Source organism: Budorcas taxicolor, chromosome 24 (genome assembly GCF_023091745.1).
Source record: "Budorcas taxicolor isolate Tak-1 chromosome 24, Takin1.1, whole genome shotgun sequence".
In the NCBI taxonomy this organism is placed as follows: Eukaryota; Metazoa; Chordata; class Mammalia; order Artiodactyla; family Bovidae; genus Budorcas; species Budorcas taxicolor.
This window is the reverse complement of record NC_068933.1, coordinates 13,045,221-13,068,420: the sequence shown is the minus strand read 5'-3', so window position 1 is coordinate 13,068,420 and position 23,200 is coordinate 13,045,221. Positions and strand designations below refer to the sequence as shown.

The following is a 23,200-nucleotide window of genomic DNA, read 5'->3' as shown; positions in this document are numbered from 1 at the left end:
AGATGTTTTCACACGATAGTCCTATGTGTATTTGAGATCTTTACTAACAATTCTAAGTAAGTTTTCTGTCTTTTGGCAGCTAATAGTAAAGTTTAATAAAGTTTTGTTCTGTGCTTAACTGCTTTCTCCCAAAGAAGTATATTGTGTTTATTAGTCAACTCTCTATATTGAGAATTTAGTAAGTGTGCATTTTGCATTAAGGATTTAAAGATGAATAGGATGAAGACCTTCACTCATTATGTCAAAACAGTCAGATATACAAGTAAAATTAGATCTTCAGCTAGCAAAATAGTAACAGCAGAATGAAAAAAATTAGTCTAAATATGTAAAATAATGGTATGTAATTTTGGCAGCCAGTTTACTTTTTTAACTAACATTGATATCCTTTTTTTGGCTATTCATAACAATACCATTTTTACCATTTTATGAAGAAGATCAAATTACTTTTTGAGCTATTTAATATCAATTACAAACCATCCTTTATAAAATAATCCTGGTAATGTATTAAATAACTTTACATGAAAAAAGGGGCCATTGTTCTGTTCCTTTCCAACTTGGAAAACTGTGGGAAACCAATTAGAATGACAATATTTCAAACAAGTATTATTTTATAACTAGTATTATTATGCCTATTTCACTAATAGGCAGAGAGGCCTGAATCAAGTAGCTTTATACAAGTAACTGTATCTATAAACTTTAATTGGATTTGAAAATGTAAATAAAAACCTCAAAGAAAGAGCTAAATGCCTATATTGCTCTTGTAATTATATTTTTTTAAAGTGGAGGACAAAATGAGCTAACATGTTATTGAAAATAATGCCATGCATCCATGCTTGATAAACCTTGGTTGGTGATAATTTTTTAAAACTCATTACTGAGACATTCAAGGTCCTCTGCAATTCAGCCCCAATTTAGGTTTTTTTCACTCTTATTTATCCTATACACCTTGCATGTTCTGACAGTCAGGAATCGTCTAATCAAAGTCTCTGGTTCACCAAGCTCTCTAAATCAACTCAAGTGTCTATGAGGCAGTGATAGGCATATTGTAGACACTGTCGCCCTTCACAATTTATGGCCCACAAGATGAGGGAAGCAGAGGACAAGGAGGGAAGGAAGAAAGACTGAAGGAAGGAGGGGAGAGGGGAAGGGAAAGGGGAAGAAAAGAAAGAAGGAAAAAGAGCAAGAAAGAAAACTCCTAAGTTGCTCCTTTAACTATGATATCTACTTATGGGTTCAACAGAAGTTTTCCATCAATACCACAAATTAACCTATATAAGACTTTCTCTAGTTTGGGCTTCTGAGAGTCAATCTGTAACAGGTGAAGAGTAGTCGGTGAATCTTTCATGCCAATATTGACTCCTAGGGCAGCAGACATGTTACCCAAGTTCCTCAAAAATGCCAGGAAAGAGTGAGTTCAGAGCTCATGCTCTTAAGTACTCTCTACTGCTGTTCCCCTAGTCAAAAAATATTCCCTCAACCTCCAAACTAACTGCAATCTTGAAGGAAAGAAATATTAAAAATCTTGTAAACTTTCAATATGCATCAAGGCAGGATCTAAATATTGACTGAAGTTAGTGCATTAGTCCATGTAACACTCAATAGAATATTAAACTGGAGCGTATTGGTTTCTAAGTATTTCATGTGTATTTATCTTATCTCCCCAATGAAACTATAATCTTCATTCCAGTATTCTTGCCTGGAAAATTCCCTGGATGGAGAAGCTTGGTGGGCTACGGTCCATGGGATTGCGGAGAGTCAGACACGACTGAGGGACTGAGCACCCAGATTAGAATAGCCTCTATCCATACTGTGGGACTAGCGAATGGTCACAGAATGAATTCATGGGCTGCAAACGGCAATAAACCAGTAGAACAGACCTGAGAGAAAGCATCACTATACATCACTTTGTAAAGCTCTCATTTCAGTGATGTGAGTAAATGCACACAAAGGTATATGAGCTCACAATGTAAAAATATATTTAAGACCACAGGTCATTTAGGTCATGGTCAAAACCTTGAAAGCCACTGTTCTAGAGGGCAGGAATGATTGATTGTTCTTTTATCCCACTGAGGCCTGTCACAAAGCCATGCACAGAGTTGGTACGTAAAAACATGACTGACTGAATAAAATTACTCCTTGCCATTTTTATTATAATCATACAGTGGCAATTAAAAACTCAGTGTTGAAGTCTTGCGTACACCATAATATCTATATGTGTATACTCTTTATTGTGATATTAAGAGTCTTCTGTTGTCACATAATTTTTAAATTGAGGTTTCTGTTTATGAGATAATGTGCGTTAATCTCCAAGTTGTACGTAGGCCTTCAGAGTTAAGAAGAAAGAGAGCTTTATTGAACTATTTTTTTCTTTACAATAATACTAAAGGAGAATTTTTTTTAATACTAAAGGAGAAATTTTAACGACAAATGATGAAGCCTGTTTCTTTCCATACTAAAAGAGAACAAATCTCATTACTTTTAACATTTCTTTCTATAAATGGTCACTTTAATAAAATCTATATTAAGTGTAATAAGAGTGTTTTAAAAATTATTGGGCTAGTCAAAAAGTTCCTTTGGGTTTTTCTGTAAGACGCTATGGAAAAGTCCAAATGAGCTTTTCGGCCAACTTAATAAAATATGGTGACCTTTGTGTGTGTGCTCAGTCATGTCTGACTCTTTGCAACTCCATGGACTGTAGCCCACCAGGCTCCTCTGTTCCTGGGATTTTTTCAGGCAAACATATTGGAGTGGGTTGCCATTTCCTCCTCCAGGGGATCTTCCCAACGAAGGGATTGAACTCTTGTCTCTTGGGTCCCCTGCAGTGGCGGGCAGATTCTCTAACACTGCATCACCTGGGAAGCCCATGGTAAACTTTAGTTAAACAATACTAAACACTCAAATGGATGAACCTCACCGTTGGAGCAGTCTGGGCCAGTCCAATTAGGGTCACAAGTACAGGAGCCACTTTCTTGAAGATATGTTCCATGGCCAGAGCACTGGTCTGGACACATGGTCTTGAGTATTTCACAGTTGTTACCACCCCATCCAGGATTGCAGTGACATTCCCCATGGATACACACACCGTGATTAGAACATCCAGGGTCTAGACAGTCAGCTAGTGGAAAGAAAAGAGAACCAATTTACCATTAAATCTAGAAGATATACAGAATGTTCTACATTCAGAACAAAGAATTAAATCCCAATTTACCTGAACATTTTGGCTACTCAGATATTTACCTACCATTTGCAAGAACTTGTCTCTGAAAATGCAGAGAATTTATGCAATAAAGCATTAAGAGACATGCCATTTAGGTAATGGAGACTCTTACAAGGATTCGTAATTCTCACTTCTGCTTTTGAGACGACCGCTTTCCATTCTGCCTAATCAGAGAGTAATAAGTACTGGCTTCACTATAACAAAATCTGAATCAGCTGGCCTAATCCATAACCACTGAATACTGACAGCTGTGTGGGACCCTCACATGTTTGAGAAATAAATGAGTTGCATACCCTCTATCCTTCTTAATTCACTTTAATGTGCTTTAGATGACGAGATTTAATTTAGCAATTTGACTCAATAAAACTTTACACTTGTAGGGTCAATGGCCTGAAAATTTAATTCCAGAGACTTAATTGCATTACTTTGTGTGTGCAGATCAATAAAATCAATTTGATTGAAGAACGGAAATGGTGCTTTTCTGCTTTTTGAAAAAACTAGCTCAAATGCACTTTACGGTATAGTATCTTAACTATCATCATTATATATAGTTATGGAGCAAACCCATGATATATCTTTTTCCATCAGTCTATTATGTTTAATATTCATCTTTCTAGAGATACCAAATGCTAACAGATTTAGAGGCTGGCATCAAGGTGAAAAATGGCAAAAAAGAAACAAACAGTCCATTGTTGGTTCCAAGACACAAGTTTTTGCTTATTTTCTCAGAGTGAAAAAAATATTATTCACACAATTGAGAAAGCACAAAGGGACTCCTTGGTATTTTTTCTTTTTATTAGGTAAAATGTTCATGAAGCAATGCCTCCATGAATATGGAAATCAAAATTACCTTCAGAAGGAGGCATATAAAAAGATTCATTGCCAAACTAAAGGTTACACATATCACCTGTTTTTTCTTTATGAATACCTAAGAATAGACTTCGGCAAATATTGACATGTTTACCTTCTTCGCAATTTTCTCCTTTGTATCCGGAGTTGCAAGCGCAAGAGCCCATGATGCAAATCCCACGGCCACCGCACTGCGGGTCGATGCACTGTGTTGTGGGCACATCGCATTCTGTGCCCTTCCAGCCGCTGAAACACAGGCAACGGCCCTTGGAGTACTGGCCGTTGCCACTACACAGCACCGGACAGGCTGCTGTGAAATAAAGCACGACAGGGGAATTATCAGCCGCGTTTCCCATCGAGATTCGCTCAAAGCAGCAGCTCATCGTCATTAGAACAAGCAGTATGCCATTTCTCCACCCCCTGACCCCCCACCTTCTTTCCTGTCTTGGGAGTTTCCTGAATGACTCATGTTTCTACAGCTTATTTATCTTGGCTTAAGAAAAGAATCTATGTCGCATACCTCTTGAACAATCCGGACCCAGAAATCCTGGAAAACAATGGCAGGTTCCAGAAACGCACTCTCCATTTCCATGGCAATTTCTGGGGCATTCCACCACAGACTCTGAAGAAAAGAAAAAGAAGTGATCCTTGCTGTGCACCCTGCCTCCTGTGCAAGGTAAACTGTGTCACGTGGATCATTTTAGCCACATCTTGAAGGAAGTACGGATGGCTGGCTCCATAATCCCAGAAAGGATTCATTTATACCAGATTGTGTATGTGCTAAGTCGCTTCAGTCATGTCTGGTTCTTTGTGACCCCATGGACTGTAGCCTGCCAGGCTCCTCTGTCCATGGGATTCTCCAGGCAAGAGTACTGGAGTGGGGTGCTGTGGGGAAACATCATATAGCCCGGATGGCGAAAGTTGACCTCTCAGGCCCTCTCGCCCCACGTCCTGTAAAGAATGACGTTGTATGGTTATGTAATAGCTGAGATCGCTTATAGCACTGAGCATGCATATCACACTGCACCTGCTTGGCCATGGGCCACTTTGGTTCTGTAAATGTATACAAGCCCCACCTGAGAAACCCCTTTGCTGCTGCGCCAGTCTGGAGAGAATAAACATGTCTGCAGTTTCTACGGCTCCTCGAGCTTTCTTCCAGCTTCCCTGCTCGTGCCTTACCTACCCTGGGTTCAGCGAACAGTGTGGGAAGTGAGACAGTTGCCATTTCCTACTCCAGGGGATCTTCCTGACCCAGGGGTTGAACCTGTATCTCCTCCACTGGTAGGCACATTCTTGACAACTAAGCCACCTGTGTCTCTGATGTCTCCTTCAGTGGCAGGCAAGTTATCACCAGCGCCACCTGGGAAGCCCCTAATACCAGATTATTTGAATAGTAAAGCAAAACACTGCTAATTTCAAACACAGGTGTTTTTAACTGCTTTTGTGATACACTCTCCTCCTAGCTACTTTCGAATAACACTCCTTCAGTGCTTCATGGTATGTCAATATATGCATAAACAAACAATTAAAAAAATAACTTCTCATAATTACTTCAGGCTCTAATATCCCAGGACTCACTCAGGACTGGTGAAGGTAATTTAGTTTCTATTTAACACAGCGTTGAGGCTGGACGCCTGGAAGTGATACCTGGAAGATGGTCCTTACCTATCACAATGGTGTTGAAGGACACCTGCTCTGCATTCTTCCCATCATTATAAAAAGCCAGATGCCAGATTCCGGAATCCAAGTACTGGATAAAGCCGGCCTCGTGGAGACTGACAGACCTCGCCTGCCGCCCAGCTCTTTCGGACTCCAGCAGGTTCCGCTGCTCTCTTGCGATCAACCTGCTGCCATCTAGGAGCTCCACAAAGTCATACTGGGGACGAGGACAAGGAAACCTGTTTAGCAGTCAGAAATACTACAATGGCAGGAAAGCGTTCCTGATGGACAGTCCTTCTACGTGTTGTATTTACAGGGGTGATGGAGATTACCGCCTGCATACCATTGTTGTATTTAACATCATGGACCATTTCCTCCCTTAATTTTATTTAATTCTTACGACTGATGGAAAGTTTGTGAGTTTAAGCTATAGAGAACAGACCTGGGGTTTGTCAAGGGGCAGGGTCAGGGAGGGATGGAGTGGGCGTTTGGGACTGCTGGGTGCAAACTATTGTATATAGGATGGATAAATAAAGTTTTACTGTATAGCACAGGGAAATATACTCAGCATCCCACGATGACATGGAAAAGAATGTATGTATAACTGAATCCTTTTGCTGTATAGTAGAAATTAATACAATGTTGTTTAATCAACTATACTTCAATAAACTATATTTTTTTTTAACAAAATTTGTGAGTCTAGGTAATTTGGGGCTACAACAATAAACCTTCATCATTTTTACTTAGACATTAGATGATCTCTTAAGGTTTTCTCCTAATTAATACTTAAGTAGTAACCACTGCTACTGAATACTTATTCTGTGCCAGGATTATGTTTGATCATCATTAGCAACATTTCTAGGAAGACGTTATTGTTTACACTTTAAAGATGAGGGAAACTGAAACCTGAGCAGGGTCAGATAGCTGGTCAGTGGTGCAGGTGGTTTGTGAACTGCAGTGAGCTTTGCTCCAAAGCTTGGGCTGTTTCTACTACCTGACTCCACACCTCTCTGTGACCCTGATAGAACCACTGCAAGCGCCATGGAGAAAGCCAGCCATGGAGTTTTACTTAGTTGCAGTTAGATTAAAAACATATAATAAGATGCCTTTACATCTTTGATCGGCTCTTCTGTCCATGGAATTTTCCTGGCAAGAATACTGGAGTGGGTTGCCATTTCCTTTCCCAGAGGAGTTCTGAAAGGATGAGCCAATTATTATCATGAAGTCAATCATCAATAAACAATATTTATTCTAGTAAGATTAATCATGAACGCTGGGCAGCTGGAAGAATTTAATCAGAGAATTCAAAGGTAGTTTTTAAAAAATGTGATATGGCTGGTAATAGTGGGATAATATTTTGTAGTCAGAGATAATTCAGTGAATTTGGAAGACACTGCAAAGACTTTTCCAACAGAGTTTTAATAAAGTTATTTGACAAAAGTTTCTTAAAAGTAATTATTCACTGTCTATAGACTTTTAACCCAGTTTCACTTTATTCCTGAGGTATGTATTGATGGTGAAAAGTACACTACAGCGCTATCTATATAAATCATTAATGTTAGAGCACTGCACGTGTGAATCATTAATATTCTACTTTCTGATAGATTCCTTAAATGGAATTTCATCAGAGGTCTATTTAAGGAAAACGTATTTATAATGAATTCCTTAATACAATCAAATTGGAAAAAAATCAGTTGTTGGGATTCAGAAAATCACAGTTTAATTCCTTGCCACTGTACATAGACCTTTTCCTGTTACTACTGGACAGAATTTAGAATATCTAATTCAGCTTCCAGCCTACTAAATTTTAAGTATAAAAGCATTTTTTGTTATTTTTTTGGTGCAGTCAAACTATACTATAACATCATTCAGCTGTGAGGAATGTAGAAAAAACCATAATGTGATTAGCATTCAAACTTTATTTTAAATTTCTATCTTACAAGGATGAAGATAATGACTGGTGTGGATACTTGAACTACAAAAATTTCACTAGAATTATATTCCAAAATTATCAGAGGAAATTAACTCAGCACTTCTGAATGGTGCCTCTGTCTCAAATAAACCATTCATTTTCTTATCAGTTTTAAATAGTTGCATGAGCATGGCAAAAAGACCAGAAAAAGTTTCTTTTGATGGTCCCACTGCATATAAACATTTCTCTCCCCTAGCATAAACACAGTAACTGAAAAAGTGAAAGGGAGGAAATCTTGAATTTTAGTAGGTCTTTCAAGCCCTGTGAAGTGTCACCTTTCATCATAGAAATCACCATTTTGCATCATACTTTGAACGGTAAACTAAGGCTGGAGTGGTAAGCATGATGCTTGTGGTGAGGAGTAGCTGATGGTTGTGGAGTAAGTATCTACCCAGCTCTAGGCTCTTCCCTGGGGACGTTTCACACGCAACCTCAGGAGGATATTCAAATACCTAAAGATAAGTTTCCTATTTAACACTACAGCCATTGCTACAAAGAAACGCAAGTTATATGGAACAGAAATTTAGTAACCTTTGTTCTTTGGGTGTACTGTAATCACTTAAGGGCAAACCTGAGTTTTGTTCTGTAATGCCTATTCATAAGATTCTTATGGATTTTGTGTGCAGCAAGTCTTAGAATCTTGTTATTTTTAGGACAAAATTCAGTCTCACCACACTGGGGGAGCGATCATGAAACAAAGCTTATACTGAAGGTATCTTGATGGTTCGTTTCTGAACAGATTATCCCTATTCTTAACACGGTTCAGCTACTAAAATCATGAGAACTCCGAATCTATGAATACCTAACTGTGCTCTCAACTTTTGGTGGTGGTTTAGTCTCACTGTAAACACAGAGGAGGAAGCGATTTTAGAGATCACCTGATTCAACTCTTTCATTTTACAGACAGACACCGAGTCACCAGGAAGTTAGACTTGTTCAAGGTCACAAGGTCAAAAAGTGGCGACCCAGGTTTCTGACTCCCATTCTAAAACAGCTTCATGCAAATGCACTCAAAGGATACACTATGCTATTAACTGTATAAAGCGTTTAATTGCTTCCTTAGGCTTCTAACTGTCCAGGAGAATGAATCGGGCATCAGGGGGAAAGAAGTCAATTGATTCCTTGGCAACAGTCACACGGACAGTTTTATAACGGGTCACAAAGACTTTCAAAACTCAAGTGATCATTCTGAATGGTTGGCCAATTTTAATTATTTCGGGCTGATTTATTTAACGTTCCCCAGAAACAGAGAAATGTTCAATTTGGGCTGCTTTATAGCATATTTCATGTTTAAACACTGAACTCGGAAACAGCTGTTTGCTCTGCTGATCCTGAATCAACTGGAGGAAGGAACTCTAATAACTGTGGAGCTTAAGAAAATGCATAACCTACTTAAACACATACATTGTGGGAGAAAAGAAAAGTGAATATCACGTGTATTGTGTTTAAATACCAGAAGAATTATGAGAAAACCTGAACTACACCTTTTATTCCCTAGTCTTTTATGGTATATATAACTTGCAAAAAGTCAATTCTAAATCTTTAAATAAACCTTTAAAGTGCTCAGTGCATTAATTTTTCCTGAAATTAATTTTTGGAATTTACAGGTTACAAGCTTGCTATTATACTTAGAGGTATGTTTCTTGAGTTATAAAAATAATCATACATGATTCCAATGGAAAAAAACTGGTTTTTTTCTTTTATTTCACTGGAATATTGTTTACTAAATGTAATCTGTCTGCTATAACTGAAGTCATGGAGAGCCACTTCTACTTAAGAAAAGCTTGTCATTACATCTTAGTCAGTATCACCTGTAACATGAACTAGAGTCAGATGTAACTATAATCTAAAATTTACAATTGGACCCTGCCTAGTACATAGTAAGAGGTGTTTCGATATGTGAGCATTAAAGGCATTAGTTTAACAATGTAGATATGAAAAACGTTAACTCAGAAAAATGAATACACCAAAGCATGGCATTCAAAAAATTCAGTTGTATGAATTATATATGTACATGAAACTTTCTTTAACCCATGACATTAGAGAAAGCATGTTCAAATTTTTCTTACTCATCTTTTTTTAAAACTATTTTTATTAGTATATGGAACAATTTTTCTTATAATTTATATTCTGAGGTTATAGAAAAAGCATTTCTCACAAATTTACATCATATAAAGCATCTGGTCTTCATTTAATACATCAAATTAGTCAGCATGAAATTCCATGGGTAAATAACTGATTTTCAGGCATAACTTTAAGCTCATCTAATTGTCCATTTTAATTAACCATCTATCACAGTTTTGGAATTCCTGTTTTTGGAAAAAGTCTAGGCTCCAGTTTTGTGGTAGGTAATTTACATAATTTCTGAGATGTAATGGCATATCTTTAAACCACAATTTCCAATTTACATTCCATGAGTCAGTACTGGATCATGAAAAGGTCTATAGGATTATTTATTTATTATTATTATTATTTATTAATTAATCTGGGACAGTTGTGAAATGATTTTCATGAAAGCAAACTGACTTTAAAGTTATTTGAACCTATAATATAGGAGTATTTGAATTGTTTTAAATAATGTGATCATCCTTGATGATCTATGAAAGCTTTTTTGCCTCTGTATTTTAGTGTTTATCATATTTAGATGAGGAATTGTGGCTTGAGTTGATAAAAGTTCACATTATATATCTGTTTATGGTCCCGTAATTTCTTTACAAAGAGTAAATCTGACATAAAGTAAAAACTATGTATTTTCAACAGAATGAACACATGTTTGGGATGAAAATGTCATGTATTTATCATATGAAAGTTGTGTGATCTTTGGAAATGATCACAGAATTGTTCTAAAACACTTGGAAAATCCATGATGTTTTACTACCTAGATGATGTTCAATATTCATCAGGTTACTCACAAATTCTGTACATTTTAATCAATCAATACTGATTAAAGCAAATCAGAAAGAAAAAGCTGTTCTTCCTACTAATTCAAAAGTCTCAAGATAAGTGTCACCTACATTCAAAACTCTCTTCGCTGTAACATATCAATGCAAAAGTGGTCAAAGAGTTAAATAGGTGCACTTAAGAAATGGAATGACTTTAAAAATGCAAACTAGCAGTTTTCAATTTATTGGTAATAGAGCCTACCTGAGTGTGGGAGGGTGGTAAGCCTTTTCGGCCATATACTCCAATCAAGGCATCTTTCTGAAGAGAGATGTTGAATTTAAGAAACTGTGGCTGATCTATAAAGAGTTGTGATCTCCAGAAGATACCGGGAGGAACCTCTTGAATCGCTCTTCGGCCAATATCAAGTTCTCCAGAATCTATGGTATTATTTTCCTGTGTAAATCCACCTAATTTTCCTGAATGTAAGAGATTCATTGAAAAAGAAGGGAAAATTAAAAAGAAATAGAACCAAGACTAAAACAGCCTTCTGACTTTCCAAAAATTTTTTTCACTGAAATGCTCAGAAATTTCATTCCTTCTGATAAATGAAATGCTCTTTGTTATTTCTAGTTTTCCCTTTAAAAGGTTTTTCTCTGTTAAGATATTCTTCAAGTAATCCTGATTTAGCACATTTTTTAAGATATTTAAGTCAAAATCCTTTTACTTTCCCCCAAGGTATACCTATTACTGCAACTGCTTTCACACTTACAGTCTTTCTTGATCATTTGAAACGTAATTATCTTACAAATTATATGTGGTGTTATTTCTTGGGAGAGATTAAGTCTGGTACTTATCAGCCATTCTAAACATACTATAACCCTGCAAAGTGTAAATTAAGGCAGAATGGATTATGAAGATTTCCAAATCAATCAAATTCAAAATTCAGATGATTGCAAGTAGTTGTAAATTATTTTAATGACAGAAGAGAGTCTTCTGTCTACAAAGAACTATTGATTTAACACTGGGTTCATTTTGGAGCATTTACTAGGGACACAGAATGGTAGGTATCAAGAGGAAACATAAACTAGAGAACAGGATCTTAGAGATTATGGACTTCGGCTTTGATGCCTTCTGTCATCAAGCAAGTGATTAGCTGGTTGGAAAGACGACACCTACAAACTAATGAATGACTATCTTAAGCAACGTATGGTTAAGGGTCAGAGCGAAGTGATATCACGGAAGGCTGGAGCCGGAAAGATGCCACAGAGGGGCGGGCACGGAGCTCGACTTCCTAGGACAAGTAGGATAAGGTTTCTGAGAAGAGGTAAACTTTGTAATTAAAAACATGCAATGGAACTGCACACGTGTTAGGGTAATGGTAAGCAGATCCATGTTGGCCAGAAAAGAAGCCTAGAAAACTGGTCCTGGAGTCAGACAAACTGGAGTCTGAACCCTGACTCTACTGGCTAACTAGCTGTGTGACCTGAAGGTGTATACTAAGCTTCTGGTACTAAATCTCATCTGTAAAAGTAACCATGCACTCACAGGACTCCTCCAAGCTTTACATGAGGTATTCTATATAAAGCACTTGGCTCTCAGAAGATATCAAATGAATGGAAGACATCAATGGATTTGTCATGGGAGAAATAGAAGATAAAACTGGAAAAGCAAAAATGGTATCAGATGGTGGAGGGCCCTGAATGCCAGGTTAAAGAATTTGGTCTTCTCATATTCATGGATTTTTTTATTTTCAGTTCTATCAAACGGCATTATTCCACCCCTTTTCTGGAAGTAGATGGGTGTGTGTGTGTGTTTGTGTGTGTGTGTGTGTGTACAAGGAGATCAAAGTAGATGGTTGTGTGTGTGTGTGTGTCTGTGTCTGTGTACAAGGAGATCAAAGTAGATGGTTTTGTGTGTGTGTGTGTCTGTGTCTGTGTACAAGGAGATCAAACCAGTCAATCCTGAATATTCATTGGAAGGACCGATGCTGAAAATGAAGCTCCAATACTTTGGCCACATGATGTGAAGAGCTGATTCATTAGAAAAGGCTCTGATTCTGGGAAAGATCTGAAGGCAGGAGGAGAAGGGGACAGAGGACGAGATGGTTGCACGTCATCACTGACTCAATGGACATGAGTTTGGGCAAGCTCTGGGAGATGGTGAGGGACAGGGAAGCCTGGTGTGCTGCAGTCCTTGTGGTTGCAAAGAGTCAGACATGACTGAGCGACTGAACAGCAACAATGTATGTGTGTGTATATATATATATATAAAGCATTGTGTTACTATGCATATAATTCATGGCACATTTTAAAAATAGACACTTGTAGAGCACAGGGAATTCTGCTCAAGGTTATGTGGCAGCCTGGATGAAGGGGAGTTTGGGGGAGGATGGATATATACATATCCAAACAAAAAGTATATATAAAAAAACAGTCAGTATTTTCATGTCAAAAAATTTCAAAAAATCCCAGATACTTGACATCGGAGAAGGCAATGGCACCCCACTCCAGTATTCTTGCCTGAAGAATCCCATGGACGGAGAAGCCTGGTAGGCTGCAGCCCATGAGGTTGCTAAGAGTCGGACACGACTGAGCGACTTGGAGGAGGAAATGTTAAGCCACTCCACTGTTCTTGCCTGGAGAATCGCAGGGATGGTGGAGCCTGGTGGGCTGCCATCTATGGGGTCACGACTGAAGTGACTTAGCAGCAGCAGCATATACTTGAAATAGATTTACTATGGGTAAATTACACTTCAATGCCACAAAGGCAGATTTTTGTTCCTATGTCTTGTGTGTGTGTGTGTGTGTGTGTGTGTCTGTGTGTGTGTGTGCGTATGAGACCAGGAGAAACTGAATTCAAGATTAGTCGTGAAGGAACCTTTCTACCACAAAAGTTTAAGGTAGATGTCCAGGTTATGGCCAAGACGGTCTAGAGTAACAGCAAATCACACTTATGGATGAGTGTGAAGTCTGGGGGAAAGTGTGTTACTGCTAAGTGTTGGGATTCTTTTCTACCTGGACTACTGCATTCTACAGTGACACATGGCCACCAGGTCAAAGGACAGCTACAGCTAAACAGAGATCCATGAAGTTTCTGAGAAGGTGAAAGGTGACACGAAGTCATTATCTCAAGGCATTAAAGTGCAGTCGTGTGGGAACCCTAGAAGTGGAGAAATAATGAGAATACAGTTGTGATAACCCAGGTAGGTAGCGGGAGGGGGCTGTACAAGAAAGCTTAATAAAAAGTCATTATTAACAGTTTCACTTCCTCTCTTTTTTTTCCTGATGTCCACACTCACAGCAATTAACAGTCCTTCACCTGCCAGGTCTATTTTTGTTGAACTAATTTACCAATATAAAATGCTCTTGAAAATAAAAGTTCAAAATTGGGTTATAGTAATCACTGTAATTTTTCATGTATCAACTCACAGACTATCAACTGTGCATCACTTACTGAATTTTAAAATATTTATCTTATGATATTAATATTCATTTTAGCAAAACTAGAATATATAGATAAAAGAATAAAAAATATAGCCCTATACCCAGAGAATATTTTTGCTTGCTAGCAAACTAAATATCTTTATTTATAGAAATTTTTAAATACCTGAGATCAATGTCTGCTTTTCATTTTGGAAGCTTTTGCACAAGAACCTACATTTGTCATAAAGTAGTTTTTACTGAAAAGATTAAGGAGGGGGGAGAAGGAATTAACTTTTAGTGAGAATCTATAACATGCTAGGTAGTTTCATCTATATTATGTATTTTAAATTTCAAAACAACTCTGTGAGATTGATACTATTTTGAGATGAGGAATTTAAGGCTCAAGAAGTAAATTATAACCCAAAGGGAGGGTTGAGTCAAGGTTCAAATAGAAGTCTGCATAATTCCAAAACTATGTGTCTTATAGAATCACCTATAATATAACCCATGCTTTTTATTAAAAACAAATACTTATTTCAAATTATTAGGTTTTAAATTTATCTATTTCATATAAAATCAGGTGTTAGCCCACTAAAAGACACCAGAGAAACTGCTTAGCTTTCAGTTTTAGGACATAAAATTGTACTTATTTTTATTGGGAGGGAATGCTAGGCTTTGGGTGCCACGGTTACTATGACCTAATATTCTTCATATTATATGTGTTGCTCAGTCATGTCTATCTCTTTGTGACCCTATGGACTGTAGCCTGCCAGGCTCCTCTGTCCTCTGTCAGTTTTCCAAAAATTAAGACAGTAATCCTTTTGAATATCTAGTATTAATGATAATATAACAATCTATTAAGTCCTTAAAGGGAAACATCACATACACACACGCAGAGAGAATATAAATTTATGACTTTTTATCAACCTAGACACACATATTTACTTTTAATTTAGTCAACTTTTCTTCACTTCTAATGTGTTAAATAAACTTATTGTAGACTTATTACATGCCAGACACTATTCTAAGTTTTTGACATCTACCCTTTTATTCACTGTTGATAAAGTGAAAGAGTTGTTCAGTTGGGTCCGACTCTTTGCGACCCCGTGGACTGTAGCCCACCAGGCTCCTCTGTCCATGGGATTTTCCAGGCAGGAATACTGAGGTAGGTTGCCACTCCCTTCTCCAGGGGATCTTCCCGAACTAGGGATCAAACCTGGGTCTCCTGCATTGGAGGAGTCATATTCTTTACTGCCTGAACCACCACGGAAAATTCTTTGCATTATAATTTATTATAAATTCCTAATAAGTTTTGGTTGATTTCTACATATACTATTTTTTAAAATACTGAGTAGAGTAGTAGTCCCTTATCCCACTAAGATCTGCTAGTACACGTATTTACACATGAGATCATTCATATTTAGACTCATTCATTATGTTCACAGATTTCTAACTCTATTATTATACATTATTGCCATTAACAAGTTCTATCGTTCCTATCTGAAGCTTATGTGATTTAATCTGCTCTCTGGTCTTGATCCTATCTACTGCTGCTAGAAATGGCTGATAGATGTTTTAACAGTGCACCCATGCTTTGAGAGCTGGTCAGCATTAGCTGGTGCTAATCCCAGCACTGTTTTCCAAAACATCATCTTTGCCCAAGGGCATTCGCTTTGGAAACAGTAACGAAGTTCTGATTTCTAGGGTTTCGGGTTTTGCTTTATTGCTTTCTTTATATCCTGATTTTGAGGTGTTAAAATCTTTCTCACTGCAACAATATGTGTACCCACTTCTGGGTCGAGAAGTGTATCTACTTGTACAGTTAGTCCCATAGTTAATTTAACAGGTGGCTCTTTTTCAGAAAGAAGGTTATTTTTAATTGTAATACAAAAGAACCAAGGTTGAGTGGACTGTTTCTTTTTTGTCTACCTGTAATGGAAAAATCTTCCTAGAATTTCAGAGTTCCAGTGCCCTTGGAGGTTATCTGGTCCAGTATTCTTCAAACAAGAGTAGTTCATACCCCTATGGAACATGAGGACTTTTCAATGTAGGAAAAAGGGGAACATTATTTTATGGAAATTATTTCTAGAACCTCAACAGTTCCCATATTTAGACTTCCATTACAACAGACAGGCATACTTTTCACATATCCAGAATCTTTCTTTATGTTCTCTTAGAACATAAAGTTTCCAGTGTGTCAAACAGGCAAAATTGAAAGTATTTTTGCTGATAAACATTCTTTTTTTTTTTACATTTTAAAAATATAAAATTATTTATTTTAATTGGAGGCTAATTACTTTACAATATTGCATTGGTTTTGCCATATATCAACATGAATCTGCCACAGAGAGACACAGATGTATAGAACAGTCTTTTGGACTCTGTGGGAGAGGGAGAGGGTGGGATGATTTGGGAGAATGGCATTGAAACATGTATAATATCATATATGAAACGAATCACCAGTCCAGGTTTGATAAACATTCTTTAACCAAGACACCATAAACCCAAGGAAGGTCTCTTTTGTTTTTCCTGCCATACACGTATTTCTAGCAAAGGCAAAGTGCAATGAAGTTAAGAAACGGACTATTTAAGACTGCTGGCAGGTTTTAACATCGGATGCCTCAAGAGGGAGAGAGAAATCTTTGTTTTTGTGCCCTGTCACCCACTCACCCATTGTCTCTGAATGCTTTTCATCTGCAGAAGAGTTTCATGATTGCAAAGAGAACATCAATAAAGTAAGAAGTATTCATGGCAATGATGCCTTATTTAATCCAATTGTCAAACTCCTGGCAAGGCTCTGAGTTTTATCCATCTCTCTACTGCCTGCCTAGCACAGGAATTCTGAGCTGAGATGGCTGTGACAAAATTTATATTAATTTATTTGAACTGAAAAAAAACAAGTCAGACTTTTTATGGAAGAAAGTAAGTTTGATTTTATTGAAAACTAGCTCTACCAGTAAATTAAATAGTGAGTATTTCCCATACATTTGATGAGCTAATTAGAGATACTAAAAGTATATAATATGATAAAAGCATTCAAAAGAGATTATAAGAAAGGTAAATGAAAATGAACAATGGCTCCATTTTCTACTGCATTCTGTACATATCAGATAAAATAAAGTGCCACTAAGTAAAAGAATAACAAATAATTAGTGGTTTGCATTTTGCTAAGCCTTGGTGAAGCCTTTTCTGGTGTACTCCATGGAAACTGAGAAATTTGGATTGATTTGGAAAACTGCATAAAGAATCTTTTTGAAATCAGGTAGCTGCCAATTCCTCACTTTCAATAAAATTGAAGAAGAAATGTGGTGGAATTGACACTTGTAGACCACTAAATATATTTTTTGGAAATAGATCACTATGTGATTTTTAACAAAGGACTAACAAGGACTTCGAATAACTGAACGAGACACCTTCCTAAAACTATTCTTCCATTCCCATCTGCTTATTTTGTAGGGAGAGTTCTTATGTTTACACTTACAAAAAGGGAAAAACAGGAATAGAATTGATATTGAAATTTGCTTTGCTCTTGTAATAGGTAATATTCATCAGTGAATACATAAACTGTCTGAAAAGTCTCCATCTCATTCAGAGAGGTATTTTTTAATACATTTTCACTTTTTATATTTAATAATTATCAAAATGCTGACATTATGTATATCATAATTAGGTTGATTTCAGCCAAATACGTGCAACTGATAAATGGAAACAAAATTCAGTATAGAATGAAACAGATTAAAAAAAAAACAAACCACCTAAGAGTACTATGGTTGCAGGAAATACAACTCAATACACATATTTTAGACTCACAAGAACGAAATAGTTTTAAGATCACTGATCTAGCTTATCCTATGAAATGTGCTCATTTTTAAGTGCCTATCAATGTCTTTCTGCTTCAAATTATTACACTATTTAGAATCTAGGATTTATTTTGAATTGAGGTCTCAAAATGTCTCTTTCCTAAAAGGTAGATGCCGACCTGACCCTCTCACTATAATCAGTGATGCACAGAGATAAGGACATCACAGATTTCTCTCTACTTAAATCCATGGAACTGGCCGCTAATATTAGTACAACAATCCTGCTAAAAAGCCTCTATCTGAATGTCAGGAGACTAGAGTTTTGTGAAGGTGCCTTGTTTTTTTAAATTCTGCACTGCTGCTTTTCAAGTCATGGCCCTCCTCTCATTTGGCCAGGTCAAGCGTGGTCATTGCTGTTAGCATTTTCAAATGCTCTTTATTGATTGTAAACACACCTGGAAGTCAGCGTGCCATTGACATCGTTTGATAAACTTGTAAATACTTGGACAACCTTTTCCTCTGAAGCTCGTCAGTCCTCCCAGATAAAAGCCTGGAGACAGATGTCTTTCATCATGTCCTGAATTCCAGAAAACTCTGGCTTCAGAGGAAATGAAAGGAGGGCTAGTTTTAGTGCTCGCCATCCTCCCTTACTGAGATCACTCCATCCTTAAGCCCCCAGAGTCTGAACCTGGGAACGATCACAGGAAATACGAAGGTGGTCTGTAGGTTTTACCAAGAGAAAAAGGAGGAAGGATGGAGGTAAAAAATAGACGGGGCAACAGACTGCCCTGTAGTTATTCTAAACTCAAAGTGTGTGGATTAGGAATCAAACCAATTAAAACCTTCACAGTTAGAGTGCGATGTACCACGTCTTCAAACACAATAAAGTATCATCTTGAAGGTTTCCCCCCGCCCCCATCCTGTCCTGTTGTGCCTCAACGTGGGAGCCACTGGCTGTCTTTTCACCTGCTAACTGTGATTTTTCCTTTCATCAGTAAGTGTGTGTCACAACAGTCTTAATGTCTTAAAATATGGTTGTCAGAGTGTGAAAACATAAAGAGGCTGAGTACATATAGCTATTGTTATTCCTCTCCTTCTTATGAGATTCCTAGTTTATATAGAAACACATCAGTAAAGTGGCATTTCTCAGATAACTCCATTAAATAAAGGACTTTATACTCTGAGACATTTTATGAATTATAATTTATAACCCCCAGATATCATAAGGACAAAACAGAGTAGTACTTAAAAATCCTATCAGTAATTTAGGGGGTTTGGTATCTGTTTGAGAATTACTCTATGACGTCAGAAAACCACTCAAAGTTACAAAATACTACTCTTTGGGGTCATAGATATCATTAGCTTGCTGCCTGCACATCATGTGAGTGAACTGGCCTATACTGATTAAAATGAAAAGGCAGAAAATACATCCAACTCTGAAGGTCTAACAATTGTCAAGGAAGGTAAATGATAATAAATATCATCTTAGGTCCCACAGAGGCACTAATAATTAAGGCATCAGGAAGCAAGGTTGGGCATTTATAGACAATCAATAGCCCACCCTCCAATTCTATGATCTAACCTTGGATTTATACTCTGACTTTGAGATCTCTGAGAGAAAATATCTTTTTATAAACAACCGCATGCCATAACTTAACATTATGTATCCAGAGTGTTACATCACAAACGAAGTGAATTAAAACATTACCTTGCAAATGTAGTTTAATGGACAAAATCAATGTAGCATCTAATTAAGCAGCTATTATACAATGCAACAACATAAATACTATATGCAATACTGAATAAAACTCAATACTCTTGAAGCACTGTTAGCCCCATTTCTTCAATTCATAGGCAACTTTTAACTTGCTCTAAAATCTAATTCTTTGAAATTGGCTTGTATTTGAGAAAATTCACACATGATGAACAATAATGTAAAATTTAAAAGCAATCTGAACCTTTTTTTGTTTAAAGAGGATGAATCACATAGTTTTTCAATTTGTTCTCATACAAAAGGGGTTTTTAATTATTTGCTGACATATAATTGACATGCAACATTATAGTTTCTGATGTATAATGACTTGATAACTATATATATTGTAAAACAATTACCACAATATGTCTAACATAGACAGTCACATTTTTTTCTGTATGTGATGAGAACTTCTAAGATCTACTTTTTCACAGCTTCCAATACATGAGACAAGTGGAGGAAGGGAAGAGATTGACCCCAGACACTGTCTCTGCCCTGTCTCGCTTTCCCCAGAGGTTAGGGGGTAATGCCTGGGCACAACCTCCCATGTGCCCCTCTGTCCCTGCTTGTGTGAATATACACACTATGGCTCCATCACTGAATTGTCAGTTCCTGGCAGGGCCCCTACTCAAAAGCACCGTGCGGGATGGGGGCAGGAGGGCTGGGTCAAGGAGACCCTGAGAAGGAAGCCCCAGCTATGGGACTGCAGGAGGGAAAGAGTGGGGGCCCCCCACCTCATCCTCATGGTGACTAATTAAAGTCACCATGTTGTATATTATATCCATGACTTATTAATTTTAAAACTGGAAGTTTCTATAAAAGTTTTTTTTTTAACTTGGAGAAGTCATTTGCCAGAGTCACACTAACCAAAATTGATGGCCTTCATTTTGTCTTATATTAATGTGCTGTGCTCAGACACTCGGTCATGTCCGACTCTCTGCGACCCCATGGACTGTAGCCCATCAGGCTCCTCTGTCCATGGGATTCTCCAGGCAAGAATACTGGAGTGGGTTGCCATTTCCTTCTCCAGGGGAACTTCCTGATGCGAGGATCAAACTTGCATCTCCTGCATTGGCAGGCAGATTCTTTACTGCCAAGGCATTGGGGGAAACCCAATAAAACTTTAGGATGTATAAACAAATAAGCAAAATGTGTACAATAAGCATTGTTCTCTTCCGTTTGTAAGAAGTACCGTACATGTGTGGTTAACAAGTGCCATTTGATCATTCACAGGAAACATCCACTTTAAGAGACACTCTAAATTTCAATCTATATATAAACCCAAAAGAAATACTTTTAATTTCTGTATAGTTACTGATCTGTTCATATTTGTGTTATCAGTGCATTAAAGATTAAACAGTTGTTTAAAGTAATTATATTTCACTTAATTGAAATTTCCCACCAACAGTTTTAATTAGGCCAGCTTTTCTTCACTCGTCTTTAATCCACTGTGTGCTAATTTCCACTGTCACTGTCATCAACCATTAGATTACAGTTTATTTGAAATATACAGCACTTGGTATCAAACATTCTACACAGGGGCAGCGGTGGTGGTATTATTATTACTGTGAAAATCTAACATTTAGAAACGTCCTCTAAAATCCCTCAGCCTCCCTAAGAAAGAAGAGAGGTGAATATATAGCACTTGGTATTAAACACTCTATACAGGGGCAAGAGTGGTGGTATTTATTATTATTGCGAAAATCTAACATCTTCTAAAATCCATCAGCCTTCCTAAAAAAGAAGAGGGGTGTCATGAAGTATTATTATTAAAACAGAAGATGGAAAAGCAAAGAACAAAAAAATACGGTAAAAGCATTAGTCATAGCCAGTGGGTACATGTCAAGTAGCTGCATATATAAAATACAAATAAATATAATAGCTTCTTTTCAGTCTTGCAAAGAAATCAGCCACATGAGGATGAAAATAACTGATGCCAAAGCAGAAGAAAAATATTCTAGATTAGAAACAAAGAGGAAGGAGAGCCAGGGAAATGCTGAAAGGCAAACAGCCTGTTTCTCATGTGACGGAAAAAGGTGTCTTTATCTGGTTGCTTTGAGATATAAAGTACTTTGACATTTTGCAAAAAGTCAGAGAATGCCAAATGCCAAGCATAAATACAAGCATGTACACACATATAATAAAAATAGCTACATCAAATAAATATACTTACACATGTACACATTTTTCTGGGTGTTTATATTGAAAAAAATGAAATACAGCATTCTCTAACCTCTTAAATACCAATTTTTAACCTCGGAACCAATTGATTTGAAAGCCTGTTAGCTTAAAGTATAAACTTTTGAAAGTTTAGAGAAAGGGCAAAGCTGAGGAAAGGTCAATAAACGATAATCCTTTAATGTGTTTTGTATGTAAAAGCGTCTAAAACAAAATGAAGATAGTATTCCAACTTCACATACTAGCTGAATGAAGAAAACTCAATAAACCCAAGGTGATATAAGAGATGATACACTGAATTAAAATCTGTTTACAGACTAAAAATAAAACAAAACGCACACTTTTGAAGGAAAGGCAAAAAAGTCTAGCCATCGACTCAGAAGGCAGAGCACTGTATTATTCCTATAATAAAAATGTGAATGTTCAAGGCTTCAAGTAACTGGATGAAAGTCACTCATTCAAAGATAATATTTGTAATTCTAAAACCTCTTCCTTCTCCCATACACAACTGGCTCTAACATGGGTAAAAATAAATTTATGGAAAAGAAATGTTAAAAGAAAAACACAGGACACACGATTCTTTCTCTTACCATTGTCGCCAGAAGGTAACGACACCGTGTTTGTTGGCATGGCATCAGAATTCACTTTTCCATTCTCAAATGTGTCATTTTCTGTCTGCTGCAACTGCCAATTGAGGCCAAAGAGATGCATTGCTGGGGGTAAAAAACACACGTTGTTTAAAGGTCTGCTGCTTCCAGCTATAACAGCAAATGGTACATCTGTTCATAACAAGAGTCACATGTAAATTTAGAATTACCATGTTCTGAATAGCAAGAGTCATATGTAAAGTTAGACTGTCCATACTCTGAGTAACAAAGAGTCACATGTAAAGTGGAAATGTCCATGTTCTGAAATGCCAAGGATTAATCGCCTAATAAAAATCAGAAAACAGTTCCTCACACAAAGGCAATTCAGGCAGCAGTGCAAGGCAACATGGCAGCACTTTAATAAAGATTTGATCTGATTCGGCTAATGAGCACCGGGAAACTCTTGGAATGAATCCCTCTGTGCTCTGCTTTGTTCCGATTCTACCACTCACCATCATCTAAGTGAGTGGCAGGACAGGACCACAGGCCCCTTGCACACTTGGTTGTAACATTTATAGGTTCTTAAGAGTTGGCAATGGACAGGGAGGCCTGGTGTGCTGCAGTCCACGGGGTCGCAAAGAGTCGGACACGACTGAGCGGCTGAACTGAACTGAATTGAAGAGACATGGCGCTCTTCACTTGGACTAAAGTAACAACTGGTCTCACAGATCAATATGGTGCATGAAATGGTCAACATGGATTCAGATGCACAACATACAGTAATATTCTAATATTCTTAATTTAAGATGAATAATCTTCAAATCTTTGACTTACAGTTCAGCACTAGCACAGATCAAGCAACATGCATGTGTGTCAGATT

General features: G+C 37.3%; 1 protein-coding gene across 1 annotated transcript in view; it reads right to left on the bottom strand.

Annotated features, from left to right (window-relative positions):
- TENM3 (teneurin transmembrane protein 3) overlaps positions 1-23,200 on the bottom strand; it is a 450,290-nt gene that overhangs the window by 114,646 nt on the left and 312,444 nt on the right. The window contains exons 5-10 of the mRNA XM_052661270.1: positions 22,324-22,446; positions 10,842-11,056; positions 5,732-5,942; positions 4,587-4,688; positions 4,182-4,376; positions 2,915-3,115 (exon numbers count right to left, since the gene is read on the bottom strand). Of these exons, the coding sequence (XP_052517230.1) occupies positions 2,915-3,115; positions 4,182-4,376; positions 4,587-4,688; positions 5,732-5,942; positions 10,842-11,056; positions 22,324-22,446 (1,047 nt within the window). The remainder of the gene's footprint in view (positions 1-2,914; positions 3,116-4,181; positions 4,377-4,586; positions 4,689-5,731; positions 5,943-10,841; positions 11,057-22,323; positions 22,447-23,200) is intronic.